Genomic DNA, 13,164 nt, shown 5'->3' on the forward strand with positions numbered 1-13,164 from the left:
TCTTTAGTATTCATTGTGTCAAGACTGTTGGGTCGACCAGCCTCAACTTATAACCTTATTGATAAGTTTTGAATAAAGTAACATCCTGATTGGTGATTGACCCTGTCTCTCCTCATTATTGATTAGAATGTCCACTACATCATGCATGCTCCGCTACTGAGGTTCTATGATAAAAAGCTCAAAACCTCAATCTCAGCAGATGCCTCTAAAGCAGGTTAAGGTGCAGTGTTGTTACAGCAGTATGGCACTAGATGGCGCCCAGTTGCATATGCCTCCAGGGCTCTGACAACTTCTGAGTGTAACTATGCTCAGATTGAGAAAGAGGCATTGGCACTGTCATGTGCATGTGAGAAAGTCAGTGTGTTTATCTGTGGTAAAACAGTGTGGGATGAAACAGATCATCAACCTTAAGTTACTATTGTAAAGAAGGGTCTAACATACACACCACCAAGGGAACAGACTGTTTCTAAAACTTCAGAAATATGACTTGCAACTCGAGTACAGGCCAGGGAAAGAATTGTTAGTGGCAGACACATTGTCCAGAGCTTTTGACAGCTCAGAACCAAACCAGATATATATGAGCAGGACGAGACCATACATGTAAACCTTATCAGAGAGAGTTGCCCAGTCTCAGATGAAATGTGGACAGTTATTTCACGTGCTACTGCAGAAGATGAGTGTTTGCAAAAGGTGATTCAAGCCATAACATGCAGGTGGTCTGTACAAGCTATACCATACCCTTATGGTCAATACAGGGATGAGCTATCTGGACTTGATGGAATTCTATTTAAGGGTTCAAGAATTGTGATACCAAGTGTGTTACAGAAAAACATTCTGATCAAAATACACAAGGACCAACTAGGGATGGAAAAGTCAAAAAGCAGTGTTATTCTGGCCCAAGATTAATGCTGATATAGAGCAGACACGTACAGCCTGTGAAACATGCCAGAAATACAGGTCAAAACAGAGCAAAGAGCCAATGTGGGTTGAGGAAAAAAGGTATTGAGACCATGGGGCAAAGTAGGAATAGACACTGGCTGGAATGCGGTTTTAACCAATCAGCATTCAGGATTAGACCCACCCGTTGTATAATAATGGACTATTACTCTCATTACCCAGAGAGCTTTGCTGAAGGACACTACTGCTAGTCAGGTGATAACTCACATTAAGTCATTCTTTGCTCGTCATGGGGTCGCAGAGGTAGTCCATACGGACAACGGTTCAGCTGTTCAGCTTTCAGTGATTTTGCTAAACTGTACGGGTTCAAGCATGTCACATCCAGCCCACTGTACCCACAGTCTAATGGGTTAGTCGAGAACGGTGCCAAAACAGTGAAACTACTGCTTGAGAAAGCTCTCGACTCAGACAGATCTGAATCTAGCTTTGTTAAACTACAGGGCTATTCCACAAAAAAATGGTCTGTCTCCTGCAGAGCTGTTGTTCAACAGGAAACTCAAAACTAGGTTGCCAGTACTCCTAGAAACAGAGAAGCATGACAAGGTGATTCTTAACCAACGGAGAGAAAAGACTGAACAGAAAAGGTACTATGACAAAGGGTCCAAGGTGCTCAGTGCACTCAGTCCAAATGATAGGGTGAAAATGCATGATGGGAAACAGTCATGTTTTGCAGAGGGGTCAAATACTTATATCCCTCATTAAAATGCAAATCAATTTATAACATTTTTGACATGCGTTTTTCTGGATTTTTTTGTTGATATTCTGTCTCTCACTGTTCAAATAAACCTACCATTAAAATTATAGACTGACCATTTCTTTGTCAGTGGGCAAACGTACAAAATCAGCAGGGGATCAAATACTTTTTTCCCTCATTGTATGTATACTGTGTATAAATATATATTTATACTCCGGACTCCAACATTAAGGGTTCAAGAATTGTGATACCAAGTTGTTACAGAAAAACACACTGATCAATATATATATATATATATATATATATATATATATATATACACACACACACTCTGGACTCTAACATTGCTCGTCCTAATCTACTTTTTAGATTAGTGTGTATTGTTGTGTATTGTAACTTATTAATGCACTGTTGGAGCCAGGAACACAAGCATTTCGCTACACCCGCAATAACATCTGCTAAATATGTGTATGTGACCAATAAAATTTTATTTTATTTTATTTTTGAAAGCGTTCCATAATTCTCAATCCGCATTGCGTTGTGCCTAAGAACAGCCCTTAGCTGTGGTACTGTATATTGGCCATATACCACACCTCCTCAGGCCTTATTGCTGAATTAGAACACTTAAGTGTATTATAAGGCCTCTCTCTCTTCCTCCATTCCTCCAACCCCTCCCTCCCTCCTTTTAACCCCACCCCTCTGGCAAAACCAGGAATTCCATCCCCCTCCCACAAACTCTCTTCTGAGGAAACGAAAATGATCTGAGTCTCTGTGTCGTCTGTCTGTCTGAGTGTGAACAACCGTCCAAATGGCTCAGCAGGGAGTTCTGCTGGACCAGGACCAGTTCTGTTGTTCTGTCTGTCTGGATCTACTGAAGGAGCCAGTCACCATCCCCTGTGGACACAGTTACTGTAGGAGCTGTATTGAGGGCTGCTGGGATCAGGATGTTCTGAAAGGGGTCTATAGCTGTCCTCAGTGCAGAGAGACCTTCACTCCAAGGCCTAATCTGAGGAAAAATAACATGTTGGCTGAGTTGGTGGAGAAACTGAAGAAGACAGGACTCCAGGTTGCTCCCCCTCCTGCTCTGTGCTATGCTGGACCTGGAGATGTGGCGTGTGATTTCTGCACTGGGACCAGAAAGCAGAAAGCCCTCATGTCCTGTCTGGTGTGTCTGGCCTCTTACTGTGAGACTCACCTCCAACCTCACTATGAATCTCCTGCTTTCAAGAAGCACAAGCTGGTCAAAGCCACCGCACAACTACAGGAGAAGATCTGCTCTGATCATGACAAACTACTGGAGGTTTACTGTCGTACCGATCAGCAGTGTATCTGTTATCTGTGTACAATGGATGAACATAAAGGCCATGATACAGTGTCAGCTGCAGCAGAGAGGACTGAGAAACAGGTAAGACCAGAACTACTTGTTGGTGACTGTCTAAACAAAGAATTAAAGATACAGTAGGAACTAAGGCTGTTTGAATATGAGATCATTCAAATGAAATCGATCCTCATCAGAACAAATATGAACACAAACCTGGAGTTTATTGAGTTTGCTCCAAATGTATCACAATTTTCTGAAGTCAAACACTATTATCATTCCGAATGTCCTTTTAGGAGTTCAAAGTTCAGTCTCAACCCCTTGATACATGTACATCTACCATAAAAACTATAATAATTAACATAGCAACATATAAATATCATATTGTAAATGGACCATCAATATTTTAGACCTTCCTCTCTATGGGCCCTATGTCACATTACTATACTATTGATCTACTGGACAAATAAAGCTTGATAGCTCATTGAAGAGTGATTCTCCACAGAGGCAGCTGGGGATGAGTCAGCAGAAGGTCCAGCAGAGATTCCAGGAGAGAGAGAAGGAGCTGAAGGAGCTCCAACAGGCTGTGGAGTCTCTCAAGGTGAGTATTGTTGACCAGAGGAGACACACCATTTCACATCTCTCCTCCAGTCAGAGAGAGAGAGAGAGAGGTAGAGGGGCCCCTATCCAATCCAACTGACCCCACTGTTGGGAACAGGCTGTCTGGACCCCTTTCAGAAAATAGACTGCTTAATGTAACCGGCGGGATATGAACCCGGGTCTACTGAGGGAGAAACCAACATCTTGACCGTTAAACCAAGAGGACATTCCCTATTGGGCTGAGGGCCGACACTGATTTTGAAGTCGCAGGCGGGGCTACCTCATCACGTAACCATGACTGACTCATGTCCCCTATATGTAACAGTGTTGCTTCCGTCCCTCTCCTCGCCCCTACCTGGGCTTGAACAAGGGACCCTCTGCACACATCGACAACAGTCACCCTCGAAGCACCGTTACCCGTCGCTCCACAAAAGCCACGGCCCTTGCCGAGCAAGGGAAACAACTACTTCAAGGTCTCAGAGCGAGTGACGTCACCGATTGAAATGCTACTAGCGCGCACCGCTAACTAGCTAGCCATTTCACACCGGTTACGTATACATTAACATGAAGCACTCGCTCTCTCTCTCAATTTAATTCAAAGGGCTTTATTGGCATGGGAAACATATGTTTACATTGCAAAACAAGTGAAATAGATAATAAACAAAAGTGAAATAAACAATCAGAAATGAACAGTAAACATTGCACTCACAAAAGTTTCAAAGGAATAGAGACATTTCAAATGTTATAATTCAAGTGCAAACAGAGTGAGCCATTCGCCAGACTGAGTTCTGGAGGTGAAATGGAAATGAATGAGGGAGAGTTAAGTGAGGTAGAAGGTGTGGTGAAGAGCTCAGAACCAGAGCCTGGCATCAATGGACATGATAAAGAAGAATATGGTGCAGTAGGAGTTACATTGTTGTAGAAAGTGGATCCATACCTTTTGGCAGATCCATTTGTAGTTTCAGGGTGTGTGGGAAAGGAGTTGGGTGCAGTTTAATCAGTGAAGGTAACTTTTATGATGAGTTTCTGGTATGGAGAAGTTCAGGATGTAAGAGAGAGCAGTCGACACTCAGCTGGAAGTTTGATTTACGTTTATTTCAGTAATGGATCATATAATAAGACGAACGTGCTTTGCCTCTTATCAAATGACTGACTTCCTTACCACATCTTTCAACTTATATAATGCCCTTCCAACCTGCTTTTATCCAGTTGATAACTATTACTAACTGCCACTCACTTCCTACATATCATTCCTCTCCTTGGTGTCGTGTGACACCCTAGCCAGGCCATTCCATCACGTACCCATCCTAATATTAGCACCAGTGGCCCCCAATCTATCTTGGCAAACTGACCTTCTATTCCTCACTCGTGACACCACTAACACATGGTGTGTCCTTGTCCTGTGTCCACATACAGCTTATGAGTTGCGCATACATTAATGAATGTTGCATTACAAATCATCATTACAGTAACCTGCAGTGGACTTGTGATATTTGTGACCAGATGGAGTGGGCGCTCCGTGTCACGCAACTTTGGGTCAAGATCTGTTTCTTGCTTTGCTCTTAGGAACAGGGCACCATTGAAAGGAGTGATTTCTGGGGTAGCGTTAAGTGTGGAGGTGGAGCAATTCAAGTTGAAGCTTCTTGGTGTTTGTGATGCCCGCCGTTTGTTGCAACACAGACCTGGTGTTGAGCGTGGTGAAACAGAGGAGTCACTGTCAGTCCTTTTGAGTTTTGAGTCTTTACCCAATAAAGTAATGGTAGGATATATCAGTTATCCTGTTAGAGCTTTTTGTGCCGAATCCACTGCACTGATTCAGGTGCAACGTTTATGATCGTGTTGCAGCAGTTTGTAGGAGGGAGATTCCAAGATGTGGGAAGTGTGCAGGAGGGCATGGGATAGAGGTTTGTGTAGTTTCGGTGGATAAAGTTGTGTGTGTCAACTGTAGGGATGCCCATGTTGCTGGGGATCGGAAGTGTCCGGTGCGAGAGAGGCAGGTTGAGGTGGCTAGAGTCAGAGTAGTGCAGAAGGTGTCGTATGCTGAGACAGTGAAGGAAGTAGAGGAGGATGGGTCAAGGGTGAGAGATCCTGAGAGGATCCCTGTGAGTAGTAGATCTGTGCCAGCACAGAGGGATAGGCCAACGAGTGATATATGCTTCAGTAAAGATAGCTTCTTAGCGTTCATAGCAATGGTTATCAACTGTACCGCACAAATGGAACGTAAATCACAGAAAATAGATGTTGTGGTGGCAGCTGCAGAGAAGTATTTGGGCATACAAGATTAGACTTCAGAAGAGTTACAGGGTGTGTTGAGTGGTGGTGTCCCGTCCTCCCAGGCCGTTGGCATGGTGCAGGATCAGATAGGGTCAAAGTAGTGGAATGGGGTAATGGGTATTCAATGTGTAGGGTTAGTTGGAAGGGTGTTTTTTAAAATTATTATAGTTTCCCCTTTTCCCATTTTGTATCACCAAGTAAAATGGATGTATGTTATAGTCCAGTAGGGGGCGGTAATGCAACATATTGGATACCAACCGCCGTTAAACTCCACCGAAGAAGAAGAACCGTTCTATTACGCTATGTACAGTGTTGTAACGATGTCTCTGTCTCTCTCATTCCATCACTTTCACGGTAGTTGGTTGTGTGGGTCTCTGGTTATGAATGGGGTGCTGACAGACAATCGTTGATGGATATTTATAGAGCTCTGATCAGGACGCCAATTGATTACTGGTGTACAGTTTATGGAACAGAGGTAAAGACTTGGCTTCAGAAGCTGGACAGAATCCAGTATATAGCTTTAAGGATATGTATTGGTGCATTTAAATCAACATCTGTATGTGCCTTACTGGTGGAGGCAGGTGAGATGCCTTTGGATATACAGCGTAAAAAATGGTCATTATCTTATTAGGTTGAAAGGCTGTGAGGTTGAGCATCCCACTGCTACTGTTCTAGATGACTGTTGGGAATATACTAGTAGACAAGACAGTGGTTTTGGTTGGACAGTTGGAAAGCTTGCTGATGAGAGTGGTTTGAGGGAGTTGGAGGTTGGCCCTTCTGTGGTGATAGGGGATGTTCCTCCATGGTTACTCACAGACCCTGTTGTTGATCTAACCTTGGTAGAGAAAAGGAAAGATTGGTCAGAAGTCAGTGATATAGTGAAACTGGTTGACAATTACATTGGTAGACGTTTTTATGCTTTTTTACTGCTTTTCACAGATGGATCCAAGGACCCAGATAGTGGGCTTACAGGAGCAGGCGTTTACGTTCCTGAATTTGATGTGCAGATATGTAGAAGACTAACAGATGAACTGTCAGTATACTCAGTTGAACTGTTGGTGATAATAGTTGCCCTCCAGTGGGTGGAGGACGTACAACCTGTTAGAATTATAGTATGGTCAGATTCTCTGTCTGTATTGAATAGTTTATCATCTGGTAAATCTAATAGGAGTGACCTGCTATTGGAGGTATTAATGTTATTATGGAGAATTGAGAGAATGGGTTTAGTAGTGAGATTCTGCTGGGTCCCAGCACATTCTGGTGTGGAAGGGAATGAAATTGTAGACCAGTTAGCTAAAAGATCTTTGAAATGAGATATAATTTATATTAATGTTCCACTGGGTAGAGGTGAGGCCAAATGTAAGATCAAAGCCATTTTGATAGATGTGTGGCAGAAGAGATGGTACTCTGAGCACAAGGGCCGGCATTTATATGAATAGTTTACAGTTTTACAGAAAGGTCGATGGACCAAGATTCAAAAGTCAGATTAGGAAGGAAGATGTGGTGTTTACTAGATTGCGCTTAGGACATTGTACATTGAACTTTTCATTACATTTGGTTGGCAAGCATGGGAATGATTTGTGTCTGGGGGGTATGGTCGATGAAACGGTGGAGCATGTGTTGTTAGTATGTTGAAGAGAGGGAAAGATTGAAGTGTAGGGTCATTGAGGTTGGACGGGGTTGGGGGGGTTTGGAAGGGATTTTGGGGATGGGGGAGGGTCTATTAGAAGTTAGTAGGGCTCTTTATTTTCTCAGAAGTACTGAGTTAGGTAGGAGGATTTAGAAATGTTGGAAACCGTGATTGACCACACACTCCAGCACAGTAGGTGGCGGCATGCACCTTTAACGTTGGTTTGTGGACCGCCATTATATCATAGAAGAAGAAGTTGGTTGTGTGAGAGTCTTAGTGGTTCGTGAGGAGGGCTACTATTCTTTTTTCTTTTGGTTCTTGCGTATTTTCTGAATGTATTTTCTCATGGTTTGAGGGTTTGTTTATTGGTTTCCACTGTTTATCGTTTAGAGTTTGAGGGGGGAGTAGGGGGAGTTTGTTAGGGCGGCGTTATGGCCTCAACCGAGTGGAGAAGAAACGCTGTCGCTTCGGGTGCGTTCCGGAGAAAGGTGTGGAGGAAGTTTTGCTCATGGTCGGCGAACAGGTTGGAGCGGAACATCTGCACTCTGCATCCAGAATGAACAAGGCGGTGGTTGTGTTAATGAAAAAGGTTTGTCTTGTTGTGAGGGGTGTGTTGGTGCAGATGTCGCCTCTTTCGATAAGAGTTGTGGTGGCTAATCTGCCTCCGTTTATTGCTTCCGAACAGACCGCAAGTAGTTGGTTAGTTTTGGTAAATTTGCAAGTGGTTTCCGTGTGCTCTCGGCTGGGTGCCAAGCGGAATCCGTTAAACATGTCTCTTTTCGTAGACAAGTGTTTGTTTCTTAACAAACTTCAAGGTTACACAGGGGAGGGGTGGAACACAGGGTTTGCTAGCACAGATAGTTTTGGGTGTTTCTAGTGTGGGGATCATCAGTTATAGGCTACAAGCAGCAATATGATTGATAGGTAGGACAGGTATTGAACCCAAATAATCCCTACTCAGATGCGCTAACCTCAACCCTAGTAAACATGCATTATAAAAACCTTCTATATAAAATTATCTCATATTGGGAGTAAATAGCCTCTGAATAGAAAAGAAAAAACACTGCATCTTCCAGCCCACCAATAAATGACATAATGCAACCTTGGCGGTTAGCATATTTACCTCAACATGCCCCTCGCTTGCCTGAGAAGGCAGAGTGCTCGATGCTGGTTGATGAATTTGACAATTAATGTACTAGGAAAATACGTTTTTGTCGACCAGAGGTGACTGAATTAATGTTCAGGCGTATTGATAATCATTATAGTAATGAAGTATAATTTCAAAACATGACCATAAAAACAGGTAATAATAAACATGAATCATCATTATATTACTTCACAGTAATGTGTTTTCAGTCCTTCCTCTTGCGTTAGCAGTGTGGAAAGGGACAGTAAAAAGCTCAGGCAGGAGTTTTCCTGTGAAACGAACCCAAAACCCTGGCGTTGCAAGCGCCATGCTCTACCAACTGAGCTACACGGTAGTAGTGCATGGCCAAGTGGTGGTGCGCAGGCCGTGGAGAAAGCGGTGGTGGGGAGGGTTGCAGCTGGGCTACATGAGCTGAGGCAGGTTTCTGTAGTAACAGAGACTCCGGTGGGCGAAGGCTTGGTGGGCTCATCCCAGGAAATATTGCCTGTCATTGGGGAAGAGGCTCTGATCAGGGGGGAAGTGCAGGGGGGCAGAGACTGAGGAGGAGGAGGACGGTACCGTGCCAATGGAGGAGGAGGAAGAGGGGGGAGGTGAGTCTGCGGGAGCGGAGGACAAGGAGTCTTGTTTTCAGACGGCTCATTGGATCCAGAGCTGACAGCCAGTCAGGCTGAGGGCCCAGTATATACGCTGAGAGAACTTTCTAGGTTCCTGATGGAGACTAAAAGGGAAAAATAAGGTTCTGCTGGAGTCTTATTTGATTGATCCTGGAAGGTTTGTAAGGTCAGTACAACACGTGATGAAGAATGAGGGGTTTAGTGTCCTCTCACCCAGGAAGTGGTATAGGCTGAGAAAATGGGTCATGGGTTCTTAAGGGCATGTCTTCAGAATCTGCTTAAATGGATGGTTTTTTCTGGCATGGCGGCTTTATGGGCTTCTCTACTGGTTTCTGATTGTGGTGATTTCCCTCCCACCTCTTATGGAGATTTCACGGTTAAACTTCCTTAACATGAACGGCGGCAGAGACTGGGGGAATATGTCAAACAAAAACATTTAAATGCCATGGCAGAAATCTTAGTGCAGGGGTAGCAAAAGAGGTGTGTAAGGGTAGGTTGTTAGTGTTTAGAGCCCAAATAATGACCTTGTCTTTGCTTTCATAAATGTGTCTGCACCTGGTCCTCTGTAGCTCAGCTGCTAGAGCACGGCGCTTGTAACGCCAGGGTAGTGGGTTCGATCCCCGGGACCACCCATACACAAAATATATATATATATATATATATATATATATATTATATATATATATATATATATGCACGCATGACTGTAAGTCGCTTTGGATAAAAGCGTCTGCAAAATGGCACATTATATTATATTATAGTACAGGGCTCAGTTCTCTGTTTCATCAGAGGGGTTGGAAAAACAGAGTGGGGAAACCATGAAAATCCCTTGTTTTACGTTTGTCTGATGGGCGGGTAACTTCTGTTGTGGGGAGATGAGGGAGCCTGATGGGTGGGTAACTTCTGTTGTGGGGAGATGAGGGAGCCTGATGGGTGGGTAACTTCTGTTGTGGGGAGATGAGGGAGCCTGATGGGTGGGTAACTTCTGTTGTGGGGGAGAGGAGGGAGCCTGATGGGTGGGTAACTTCTGTTGTGGGGAGAGGAGGGAGCCTGATGGGTGGGTAACTTCTGTTGTGGGGAGATGAGGGAGCCTGATGGGTGGGTAACTTCTGTTGTGGGGGAGATGAGGGAGCCTGATGGGTGGGTAACTTCTGTTGTGGGGAGATGAGGGAGCCTGATGGGTGGGTAACTTCTGTTGTGGGGGAGATGAAGGAGCCTGATGGGTGGGTAACTTCTGTTGTGGGGAGATGAGGGAGCCTGATGGGTGGGTAACTTCTGTTGTGGGGAGATGAGGGAGCCTGATGGGTGGGTAACTTCTTTTGTGGGGGAGATGAGGGAGCCTGATGGGTGGGTAACTTCTGTTGTGGGGAGATGAGGGAGCCTGATGGGTGGGTAACTTCTGTTGTGGGGAGATGAGGGAGCCTGATGGGTGGGTAACTTCTGTTGTGGGGAGATGAGGGAGCCTGATGGGTGGGTAACTTATGTTGTGGGGAGATGAGGGAGCCTGATGGGTGGGTAACTTCTGTTGTGGGGAGATGAGGGAGCCTAATGGGTGGGTAACTTATGTTGTGGGGAGATGAGGGAGCCTGATGGGTGGGTAACTTCTGTTGTGGGGAGAGGAGGGAGCCTGATGGGTGGGTAACTTCTGTTGTGGGGGAGATGAGGCAGCAGGCTGTGGAGTTGTACTCTGATTTATAGAGGGCAGAACTCTGTGATCCTGGGTGTTCTCAGGTTCTGCTCACAGACCTTTCCAAACTCTCTCTGTCACAGAGAAATCAAATTGACATTTCCCTGGCCTTTCACAAACTCTCAGCTGCTGTCTCTCTGTACCTGCCTGTCCAGGAGTGGGGACAAGGCCTGGTGGACCTGGAGAGCAGGGTGGCAGCGTTCTGACTCAAAGCAGCGCAGAGGATTCTGTACCGTACGGAGGTGGGCTGGAGGGAACCAGCATGTGCTCTGTTGAGGAGGGCTGGTGGTTTGGGGCTGGATCAGCAGCTCTTCACCATGAGGCAGGAGAGACTCAATACAGCAGGGGTCTCTGATTTCTATGCTGCAGTACTGAGGGCTGGAGCAGCCTGAGGAGGGGCCACCACCGTTTCCACCACTGCAAGTGACAGCAGAGACTGGGGACTGGCAGGAGAGTCTGGAGGACTTACTGACTTTTAACACTCTGAGCTTAGTGGGAGTGAAGGGGCATCAGTGGCAGGGGGTTGTGGGGGCTGAGAGCATGGCAGGGTATAGGTGGAGGGGCTCTATAAGCTCCCAGTGCTGGAAAGGTCAGGGGTCGTCCAGTGGAGGGTATTACATGGAGCCCTGGACACCAATAGCTGGTTGGCTCGGGTTGACCTGGGAGTTGGGGAGGGGTGTCCATTTTCTGCAATGACAGACTGTTCATCATGTTTTTTCTGTGTTGCCAGGGTAATGCCATTACTGTTGACGCCTTAGGGTTGAGTTTGAGTTGTACAAAATGATCAACAGTGTGGAGATGTTTCAGGAGGTATGGGGGCTCAGGGGGGCTGTCTGTATGGCTGGAGAGGAGGGGTTGGATGGACGGTTGGAATGTGGTGCTGGATGGTGTATTGTACTGTGGTGTTGGGTACTGGATAATGTGATTGTGTGGAGGTTGTGGTGTCACGCAATGTGCTTTTAGGGGTGGGGGTGTTAGTGTAATGAGGATGGCTCATTAAAGTAAGACAAGTCAGTCTCTCTCTCTCTCTCTCTTAACAGCGCTCTGCACAGGCAGCAGTGGAGGACAGTGATAAGATCTTTACTGAGCTGATCCGCTCCATTGAGAGAAGGCGCTCTGAGGTGAAGGAGCTGATCAGAGCCCAAGAGAAGGCTCAAGTGAGTCAAGCTGAAGGACTCCTGGAGCAACTGGAGCAGGAGATAGCTGAGCTGAGGAAGAGAAGCACTGAGCTGGAGCAGCTCTCACACACAGAGGATCACATCCATTTCCTCCAGGTAACGCAACTGCCTCGATCCAGTGATATGAAATTAAAACTCAATGTGAAACTCTCAATCATTTGGTTCTGTTCTCTCTCTCTCTCTCTCTCCCCCCAGAGTTATCAGTCTCTCTCCGGTACCATTGTATCTTCAGACTTACCCAGCATCGTTGTCCGTCCTCTTCAGTACTTTGGAGATGTGATTAAGACTGTGTCTGAACTGAGAGAGAAACTAGAAGACGTCCTTAAAGGAGAATGGACCAAGATCTCCACTACAGGTGTGTTGAAAATAATAAGAACATCAACTTTAGACCATTGAAAGTTCCCTACTAGTCATATACATGTGGAATATGGTATGATGATAACATTCCCTCTCTCTGTGAATGTGTTTGTGTGTCTGTAGTGAATATAGTGGATGTTGTACTGCCTCCAGAGCCCAAGACCAGAGAACAGTTCTTACAATGTGAGTCTCTTTATTCTGAAGTAACTAACAGTCTCTTTTTACTGACACTCCTAACAATCCCTCTAGAAATATATAGCAATAGTAGATCTAATCAAAGACTGGGTATCTATCTGACTCCTCATATTTCTCTGATTTGATCTCTGCTGTGCTCTAATCAAAGACAGGGTAGATACAGTATCTGACTTCACTTATTGTTCTAACTCCCCTCATTGGTCTCTGCTCTGCTCTTCTCCCAGATTCCTGTCAGCTCACACTGGACCCAAACACAGCACACACACACCTCTCTCTGTCTGAAGGGAACAGAAAGGTGACCTATACAGGCCAAGTCCAACCATATCCTGTTCATCCAGACAGATTCACATACTACTACCAGGTTCTGTGTAGAGAGGGTCTGTCTGGACGCTGTTACTGGGAGGTGGAGTGGAGTGGGGAGTGGGTTTATACAGCAGTCTCATATAAAGACATCAGCAGAACAGAGACAGATGGTGGATTTGGATACAATAACAAGTCCTGGAGTTTACAGTG

At 45.3% G+C, this 13,164-nt stretch overlaps 1 protein-coding gene across 1 annotated transcript; it reads left to right on the top strand.

Moving 5' to 3' along the window:
• Nucleotides 1-2,452: 2,452 nt before the first annotated feature.
• On the top strand, nt 2,453-13,157 carry LOC311123520 (tripartite motif-containing protein 16-like; the record flags this gene model as incomplete). The annotated part of the gene is made up of 6 exons (XM_084197771.1): nt 2,453-3,056; nt 3,475-3,570; nt 11,962-12,195; nt 12,295-12,454; nt 12,580-12,639; nt 12,876-13,157. Coding segments are annotated over exons 1-6 (1,429 nt in total), but the record flags the coding sequence as incomplete, so codon positions are not given.
• Nucleotides 13,158-13,164: the final 7 nt, after the last annotated feature.

Source organism: Coregonus lavaretus (assembly GCF_964263955.1).
Source record: "Coregonus lavaretus genome assembly, contig: HAP1_SCAFFOLD_5765, whole genome shotgun sequence".
In the NCBI taxonomy this organism is placed as follows: domain Eukaryota; kingdom Metazoa; phylum Chordata; class Actinopteri; order Salmoniformes; family Salmonidae; genus Coregonus; species Coregonus lavaretus.